This window comes from Nansenia antarctica (genome assembly GCF_963989245.1).
Source record: "Nansenia antarctica genome assembly, chromosome: 2".
Lineage (NCBI taxonomy): Eukaryota > Metazoa > Chordata > Actinopteri > Argentiniformes > Microstomatidae > Nansenia > Nansenia antarctica.
Genome location: NC_137675.1, coordinates 27734984 through 27744547, shown reverse-complemented (window position 1 = coordinate 27744547; position 9564 = coordinate 27734984). Strand labels below are relative to the sequence as shown.

At 45.3% G+C, this 9564-nt stretch overlaps 1 protein-coding gene across 2 annotated transcripts in view; it reads right to left on the bottom strand.

Moving 5' to 3' along the window:
• Window positions 1–293: 293 nt before the first annotated feature.
• Window positions 294–9564, bottom strand: part of LOC308151439 (histone-arginine methyltransferase CARM1-like) — a gene marked incomplete at both ends in the record, with an annotated part of 21850 nt that continues 12579 nt past the window's right edge. Inside the window, 5 exons of one of the 2 annotated variants that reach the window (XM_080524306.1) lie at window positions 294–430; window positions 1206–1274; window positions 7031–7108; window positions 7723–7835; window positions 8248–8337. In XM_080524306.1, coding sequence (XP_080380432.1) covers window positions 294–430; window positions 1206–1274; window positions 7031–7108; window positions 7723–7835; window positions 8248–8337 — 487 coding nt within the window. Of the gene's footprint in view, window positions 431–1205; window positions 1275–7021; window positions 7109–7722; window positions 7836–8247; window positions 8338–9564 lie in introns of both variants that reach the window. The other variant, XM_080524305.1, reaches the window with a different exon arrangement.

Sequence of the window (9564 nt, the reverse complement as noted above, 5' to 3'; positions counted from 1 at the left end):
GAAGACTATAGATATGTGTAGGCTGTGGATGCATACATGCATGCATGTAGATGCAAACTTCAGTCTGTTTCTCATCAGGTGCTGCCCTCTGGTGGCCAAAACCAGGCATAACAGGTGGGAGACAGGGCCAGACGGATGGAGGGAGGAGGGAGGGATGAGAGGAGGAGGAGGAGGAGGGACGGGGGGGACATCCATACTATCAGTCCATTTTGGTTTCCTTACAGCTGTTGGAAGTCCAGGAGCGGTAGGGGGGGAGGAGGAGGGGGAGGGGGGGGGGGGGAAGTTGGGAGGTCCTAGCTCCCATAGTGCATGGTGTTGCTAGGGATCACCATGGGAGACGCCATGGAGATGGAAGGCCCGCCCATGGTGAACTGGCTGTTGACGGGGTAGTGAGGGCTGTTGCCGGGTCCTGGTTGGCCAGTGGCGGCGCCTGAAGAGAAGAGAAGCAGGAAGTGATTCAATAATGAAACAACAACAACAACAGCTACCGACTGAAAGACAGAAAGAAAGAAAAAGCAGGGATGCAAACTGGTGATGGCTCAATAGGGTGACTACAGTCTGTACAAACTAGTCTGACAGAAAAAAGGAAAGAGAAAGAAAAGGGAGGTCCATTCCAAATTCAGGCCCATTTTTGATGTTGATTTTATCAGAATAAGCCTGGATTTTCCGTTAGCGACGTTCATAGAATACCCCCCAGAACAACTAAATAATTATTAAATAACAACAACTACAGTCTGAAAGAGAAAAAAAATGAAAAAGAAAAGGGTCCATTCCAAATCCAGGGCCATTTTTGATAACTCTGGCGAGACTTCAGTATCAGAATAAGCCTGGATTTCCCTTTAGCGACGTTGATGGAATACCCCCCCAGAACAACTAAATAATTAAATAGCAACAAGCTACAGTCTGAAAAATAAATAAAATAAATAAAATAAATAAAATAAATAAAATAAATAAAATAAATAAAATAAATAAAATAAATAAAATAAATAAAATAAATAAAATAAATAAAATAAATAAAATAAATAAAATAAATAAAATAAAATAAATAAAATAAATAAAATAAATAAAATAAATAAAATAAATAAAATAAATAAAATAAATAAAATAAATAAAATAAATAAATAAAATAAAATAATATAAATAAAATAAATAAAATAAAACCTTCGACTAAAACGGTAAGACGCGTCACCATGGTAACCACTCACCCTGGCCGACACCTGTACTCATGATGGATCCCACTCTGGAGGTGGTGTGGTTCACTACCCCTGTGTTTACTGAGCGCAAACACACACACGCGCGCAAACACACACACACACGCGCACACACACACGTACACACACGTACACACACGTACACACACGTACACACACACACACACACCCGCAAGCACACACACACACGCACACACCAAGACATCAATCACAATTGGGAAAACTTTTATTTATATCCATGACAATATTAGTTTTACAGGGTTTTGTTTTTTGTTTCTCTTCTTTTACAGATTCATGGTCAAATTCATTAGTCCACTTAAGACGATACAAAGTTGGCACACGCACACATGTAAATGTAAAGCGGTCGTCAGTACTCCAGACACGCACACACACACACACACACACACAGGCACACACACACACACACACACACTAGGGATGCTCCGATTTATCGGCCACCGATTTAAATCGTCCGATTTCACTCCAAATGACTCGATCGGCGATCTGCAAAAATGGCCGATCGCAAAAGCCGATCTTTTAAGTTATTTTATTGTGGGAAAACATTATTTCTATGTTGCGATAACTTCTCAACAGGATTTTACAGGGTTCGTTCAAACTATCGTAATTCTTGAACTATATGTGCAATCGGAAAAAAACAACAGTTTCTGAAAGCAGAGAAGTTGCACTCTCTAACCATTTAGGGTTATTACGGTAGTTCACCAAAAAAACAAATGCATTGACCTCTAAGCGTCATAGGAGCTGGAGAGTGATTTCAAGAGAAGCGGTATTTTATACTTTAGTGAGTTTCTGTACATATATGTTTGTGATTGTGAAATGTCATGAGGTTAGTTCTAGAGCAGCGATTCCCAACCTGTGGGCCGCGGCCCCGAGGGTACTGCAAGTGGGCCGCCAAATCATGGCAATTTTAATTTTTATTTAAGTGTTTTACAAAAACGTTTAAATGAAAAAGAAAAAATTCATGGTACTGTATTTTTTTTCTTTAAAACCTTCAAAAATGCATCATCAGTGTGATATCGATAGATAGGAACTTATGGTAGGAGCTACATCCGTTGATCGCCCCAACGCCAACCGGAACGTTTATTCATTTTCAGTTGAACTTGAGGCTAATCAAAATGGATAGTTGGCTAGCATCTGGCACACTAAAAAGAAAAATAGATGGTACATTTGTCCCGTCCACAAGTGATGTCCCGCCTGTCAAGCAAAAAAGAAGACTTCATAGAAAGTACAGTGCTGAATATTTAGCCTTGGGATTTTTTTGGACAGGCACAGAAGACCAACCGTTACCGCTGTGCGTGGTGTGCTCTGAGGTGTTATCGAATGAAGTTCTAAAGCCAAGTAAACTATGTCGTCACCTTGAGACAAAACATCAACAGTATATATCCAAACCACTAGATTTTTTCAAAAACAAACTCAAGGATTATCAGGCCAAGAAGAAAGTAATTGAAACAGTGTGTATGGTCACTGAGAACGCAAACGCAGTGGAAGCATCTTATCGGGTCGCGCGACTGATAGCCAAAGCTGGTAAACCACACACAATCGGTGAGAATTTAATTCTCCCCGCCACAAAAGAGATAGTGGAGGTGATGTTGGGAGAGAAGAGAAGGCACGTAAGTCAATCAACCTCATCTCATTGTCTGATAACTCAGTCGCCCGCAGGATTTACGACATGGCCGAGAATGTGTCAGAACAGCTGATAACGGGCATACGAGAAAGTCATTTTTATGCCCTCCAACTGGATGAATCGACAGATATCGCAAATATGTCACAGCTGCTTGCCTATGTAAGGTATGAAAACAACGGAGAAATAAAAGAAGAGTTCCTGTTTTGCAAACCTTTGCCAATGCGTTCTACTGCTGAGGCCATTTTTGACATTCTGAACGAGTTCATTGTTTCAAACGCGATTGATTGGTCCAAATGTGTGGGAGTGAGCACTGATGGGGCCCGTGCGATGCTAGGCCGACACAGTGGAGTCATCATCACCCGTGTGAAAGCAGTGGCTTCACTCGTAACATCTGTCCACTGCAGCATACACAGAAAAGCGCTGGCTACGAAGACAATGCCTGCAGATCTAAAGACTGTTCTAGACGAGGCAGTCAGAGCAGTCAACTTTATCAAAAGCCGCCCACTGCAATCACGTTTGTTTTCAGTTTTATGTGACGAAATGGGCAGTGACCATAACAAGCTTCTGTTACATACCGAAGTCCGGAGGCTCTCAAGAGGGAAGGTACTGAAAGCGACTTTTTGAATTGCGTGATGAGGTCAGGGTGTTTTTCTTCGACACAAAGTTTGAACTCGCACATCGTTTCAGGGATTTTGAATGGTTGGATAAATTGGGATATCTGGCCGATATTTTCAACCACTTAAATGGACTCAACCTCAGTCTCCAAGGAAAAGCAGTGACCATTTTCAATGTTCAGAATAAAATAGAAGCGACCATAAGAAAAATGTATGTGTGGGCCAGACGAGTTGAGCAGTCAAACTTTGACTCTTTTGAGAATCTGTCTGATATTTTGACAAAGGAAGAAATGCAGGTTCCCGTCACCATGATCAATCACATCAAAGAGCACCTGCATGGTTTGAGGACCAAGATGCGCGAATACTTCCCCATCCCAGACGTGCAGTGCAGCTGGATTGAAAACCCCTTCGCCAGCCACAGTGACGAGGCCCTCGCAGGCCTGAGCGCAAAAGAGCAGGACAATCTTATTGATCTCTCCTGCGACAGCGCGTTGAAACGGACTTTCTCACAGAAGCACCTGACAAACTTCTGGCTTCACGTTGCCTCGGAGTATCCTGAGCTGTCCAACAGAGCTGTGCGCTTTCTGATGCCTTTCCCGACGACATATCTCTGTGAGACTGGCTTTTTGGCACTTGTGGCATTAAAGACAAAATACAGGAATAAACTGAATGTTGAGCCAGATCTTCGACTGAGGCTGTCATCCCTTAAGCCAGACATCAAGCATTTGGTGTCTGCCATGCAACATCAGCCTTCTCATTAGGTGAGTCAACATTAATGTGTGCTTATTGTTGGTTTTATTTTTATTACTAGGCCTACTGCACTGTATGTATGATGATGCATATGAAAGAATAAGAGAATTATATATTTTTTTGCTTAGGACTTCAGTTTCTGACTGATGATTCTCCTCCACCAACCAAAGACTGACACACCACCAGAGAGACTGATATGTATTTTTTTGTTTTCTAAAAGAATAAGAATGATATTGAATATTTGAGTTTAATTGAAAGGTGTGTTAAATGTTGAAAACCTTGAAAGCTGTCTTTATTTATTTATCTTTTATGTATTTATGTTAAAGTGAGAATATATTTGTACAGAATGTAAAGCTAAGAATATATTTGAGTTTAATTGAAAGGTTGTGTGTTCGACAATTGTTTTATATTGAAAGTTGATGTATATTGAGGAAAGGAGATGTAATGATGTGTCTATTATAGCACGACCTGTAGAGGTCAGAGTTATTATTAGAACGAGTAAGAGAGAGAGAGTTGTGGATGCTCGGGGAAGCACGAATAAACAGCTAGCACCGCTAGCATAACGAGTTAAATGACAAAGTCTTATTTCTTAACTCTTTGACTGCCAGCCATGTTCAGAGCGGAGAGCTCCACACTGCCAGACTTTTGGGGCATTTTCGCTGAACTTTGAAGACCCACCAAATATTGACTTTTCGGACTACATAAACATTGAACATATCTACCAAAACTTTAGACTCTCTTCTTTCATCAGAAAAAGAAAGTTTGTTTCTAGCCTCTTTGAGTGTTTAGAAATCGGCCGTAGAACATAGGGTGGTTTCAGCAAAAACACCTGATTTTGACCAATAAACAGAGAAAACGAGCTTTTTCTGCAGATTTTTTTATTTATTTTTTTTATGCACTTTTTCTGTATCGTCCGACTCTGAACTGTTTGAAGAGTCGCGCGATGGCCGCGATGCTCCGCGCCGCAATGCTCCGCACCGCGTTTGGCACATACCCTGATCCATTTCGCCATTACTACAACCCACAGCAAGCCACTTCCTTCTCCAGGCTTTTATCGAACTACTGCCCCCATCTGGGACCGAAATACATTACACCCAAGTCTGAAATTCACTCGCTAGGTGTAGAACATGTCAATAACGCGATCCCCGCGAAAAAATAAATAAAATCTCAAAGACGCCATTTGGCGTCTTTGGCAGTCAACGTTACTATTCTATAAGATTCTATAATGAGTTAATAATAAGAAACATTACAGACACCCACATTTTTTTTACTCATGCATAAAATGCCTGTGTGGGCCGCGAATACTTTTGAGATTTTTAAGTGGGCCTTGAGTCCAAAAAGGTTGGGAACTGCTGTTCTAGAGAATTTACCTGATAGAACATCGACATGCTAGAAACACATAATTAGATGATCATACCGCCCCAAACACAAACACGTCCCAAAACAAAAGTATTTACAAAAGCCTTACCAAATAGTAGTCTATGGCAAACGAGAATGGTGAATCCAATCCATAAAGTATGTAGTGATCGTTAAACTGTTGTTTATTTTTCGTGTTATGAAAAAAAACGAGTCGTCGAGTAGCGTAGTTCGAGGCTGCGTTCGTAAATTCGCTCTGGAAATCTGACCAGCAGTCATGGAATGCCTCTTGTCCAATCAAATTACTTGGTCCCTTTATGACGTTGAGCCCAGTGTGCGCTCCGGCGCTCTCAGAGCTACTCGCGACTCGTTTTTTTTTCATGACACGAAAAATAAACAGTTTAACGATCACTAAATACCGTCAGTTAAGCTGCGCCCAAAACCCTGATATGTTGCCACGTGAAACAATAAGACAAGAGGCCACGATACGATAATCGCCATAGGAGGCGATTCGACTGTAGGCATGTGAAGTTATCATTTCTTCAAACTTGCAGTGGTAGCAACGGTGTGTGTGTTTTAGTAAATATAGCGTGCGTGTGTGTGTAGCTGTACGTGTGTGTGTGTGGCCCTCCTGTGAGAGGTGTGTGTGTACCTGTGAGAGGTGTGTGTGTGTGTGTGTGTGTGTGTGTGCCATATCTCAGTATGTAGGCTATGCAGTGTAAGTAAGTGTGTGAGTTTATTCTGTTATTTATGCTATTATATCTAGTATTGTGTTGAGAAGCAATGGAAATGAATCAAGAATTGATAAAGTAGGCTAACTTACATTATCATTGTTCTATATGCAACAGAACAGATCACCCAGCATTGCTAATGAAAATAATCAATGAATGTGAGTCTAATACCAATACTTGCTCAATAGGTCTTCAAATCTATTAAAAGTGTTCTTATAAAGGTCTTAAATGTAACTTGTAGAAACCTGCTTACATTAATTATGCGGGTGTTACGGTCAGGGCCATCGCTACTTACACGCGCATCATTGTTAGACTGTTAATGATAGAGCTAACCATCTACGGACAAAAAAAAGTGTCACCTTTTTGGACCATCGCCAGTTTGCACCCCTGCGTATGTAAACCATGAAGGCCACGTTTATGATGTCTTTTATACAGCCATATCGACTGACTTGGGTCTGCGTTTGCTTGGTGCCTAATGGATCAAGACTTTTGTCTAAAAAGCAAAATATATGTAGGCTATTATCCAGTCAGTAGGCATACAGTTATGTATTTTTAAAAAGATCGGTATCGGTAGATCTTGAGGAAAAAAAATCGGTGATCGGTATCGGCCCCAAAAATCCAGATCGGAGCATCCCTAACACCCACGCACACGCACACACACGCACGCACACACATACACACACACACACACATCAAGACAGCTTCAGTCACACACACTCAGCGTACCGAGGGGGATGAGGTTGTTGTGGGACACGGTGGAACCGCCACCGATGACGGTGCTGAGATCATAAGCTGCTGGCATTCCTGAGAGAGAGAGGGAGGGAGAGAGGGAGGGGGGGGAGAGAGGGAAGGAGTGAGAGAGAGAGGGAGGGAGAGAGAGAGGGGGTGAGAGGGAGGGAAGAAGGGATGGGGTGAGAGGGAGGGAAGAAGGGATGGAGAGAGAGAGAAAGATGGAGCAAGATAGAAAATGGATTGTTAAGATTGCAATGAATCAGTGACTGTAGGTTTTGTTTACCTTTGACTAATGCTATATGTGTTTCTGGTTATACCTGTGTGTGTTTCTCTGCTTGTGTGAGGTGTGTGTGTGAGAATGAGAGTGAGTGTGTGTGTGTGTGTGTGGTGTGTAGTACCTGACACAGCCATGCCCTGGTTCCTACTGTGAGTGAGTGAGTGAGTGAGTGTGAGAATGTGTGTGTGTGTGGTGTGTGGTGTGTGGTGTGTGTGTGGTGTGTAGTACCTGACACAGCCATGCCCTGGTTCCTACTGTGAGTGAGTGAGTGAGTGAGTGAGTGAGTGAGTGAGTGAGTGAGTGTGTGTGTGGTGTGTGGTGTGTGGTACCTGACACAGCCATGCCCTGGTTCATACTGTAGGCTGTGTGTGTGTGTGTGTGTGTGTGTGTGTGTGTGTGTGTGTAGTACCTGACACACCCATGCCCTGGTTCATACTGTAGGCTCCGCCCGTGTTCCAGATGTTCTCTGAGGGGGAGGAGTAGTGGGAGCCGGGGGGCGGGGCCGACGTGCTGCCTGTATACCTGTCACACACACAACCAACCAATCAGAGAGAGGGAGGACAGGGGGGCTAACAACCAATCAGAGAGGGGGGGGACAGGGGGGCTAACAACCAATCAGAGAGAGGGAGGCTAACAACCAATCAGAGAGAGGGAGGCCAGGGGGACTAACAACCAATCAGAGAGAGGGGGGCCAGGGGGACTAACAACCAATCAGAGAGAGGGAGGACAGGGGGACTAACAACCAATCATTGGGAGCAATTTGGGGGTTCAGTGTCTTGCCCAAGGACACCTCGACACGTGGTCGGCCGGGGTTCGAACCGCCGATCTGCCGATCATTAGACGCCGGCTCTACCTCCTGAGCCACAGCCGTCCCTGTGGTGACGAGGAAGAGGAGGAAGAGGAGGAAGAGGAGGGAGGGGGTGCGTTGGCTCACCTGAAGAAGGGGTTCTTGAGGTCGAGCAGGTTGCTGGACTTGGACCCGGTCTGGTCCACCTGGGCCGTCAGGCTGATGTCATAGCTCTGTCTGAGGGGAGGAGACACGGAGGGGAGGTCAAACATGTGTGTGAGAGAGTGTGTGTGTGTGTGTGTGTTTGTGTGTGAGAGTGAGTGAGAGTGAGAGAGGGAGAGAGGGGGGGGGGGGGGGAAGAGAGGGAGAGCAAAACATCGCTACTCTGAGAAACTGCAACAACAATTCTCAGATGGCAACGCTGCCTCTGTCTGGAAGGGTCTAAAACAAATTACAAACTATAAACCAAAACCCCCTCTGACCATAGAAAGCACTCTCCTTGCAAATGAACTGAACAAGTTTTACTGCAGATTCGATCCACAGTCTGCCCCCCCCCCCTCTACTACTGTCCCCCCTCCCCTCCCCCCCCTCTCCCCAACCTCCCCCCCTCCTCCCTTCTCTCCCCTGAGCCCCACCCCCTCTGCCCCCTCTACTACTGCCCCCCCTCCCCCCCCCCTCTCCCCAACCTCCCCTCCTCCTCCCTTCTCTCCCCTGAGCCCCACCCCCTCTGCCCGCTCACACCTCTCTGTCTCAGAGAGAGAGGTGAACCGCCTGTTCAAGAGACAGAACCCCCGGAAGGCGGCCGGTCCGGATGCTGTCTCACCCTCCATGTTGAAGTTCTGCGCTGACCAGCTGTCCCCTGTGTTCAGCAACATCTTCAACTCCTCCCTGGAGTGCTGTCAGGTACCAGCCTGCTTCAAGACCTCCACCATTATCCCTGTCCCCAAAAAGTCGAGGATCACAGGCCTGAATGACTACAGACCCGTTGCCCTGACCTCTGTAGTCATGAAGGTCTTTGAACGCCTCGTCCTTGCCCACCTAAAGTCCATCACAGACCCTCTCCTAGACCCCATGCAGTTCGCGTATAGAGCCAACAGGTCCGTAGAGGACGCAGTCAACATGGCCCTACACCATGTCCTAAAACATCTGGACACGGCCGGGACCTACGCCAGAATCCTGTTCGTTGACTTCAGTTCGGCATTCAACACCATCTTGCCACCCATACTGGAGTGTGGGCTCTCTGCACTGCAGGTGCCTGACTACACCTGCAGGTGGATCACGAACTTTCTGTCCAACAGGACCCAGCGGGTGAAGCTCGGGAAGTCCATCTCTGAGCTGAGGACCATCAGCACCGGTTCCCCGCAGGGCTGCGTCCTGTCTCCCCTCCTGTTTTCCCTCTACACCAACTGCTGTACCTCCAGCCACCAGTCGGTCAAGCTCCTCAAGTTCGCGGACGATACCACC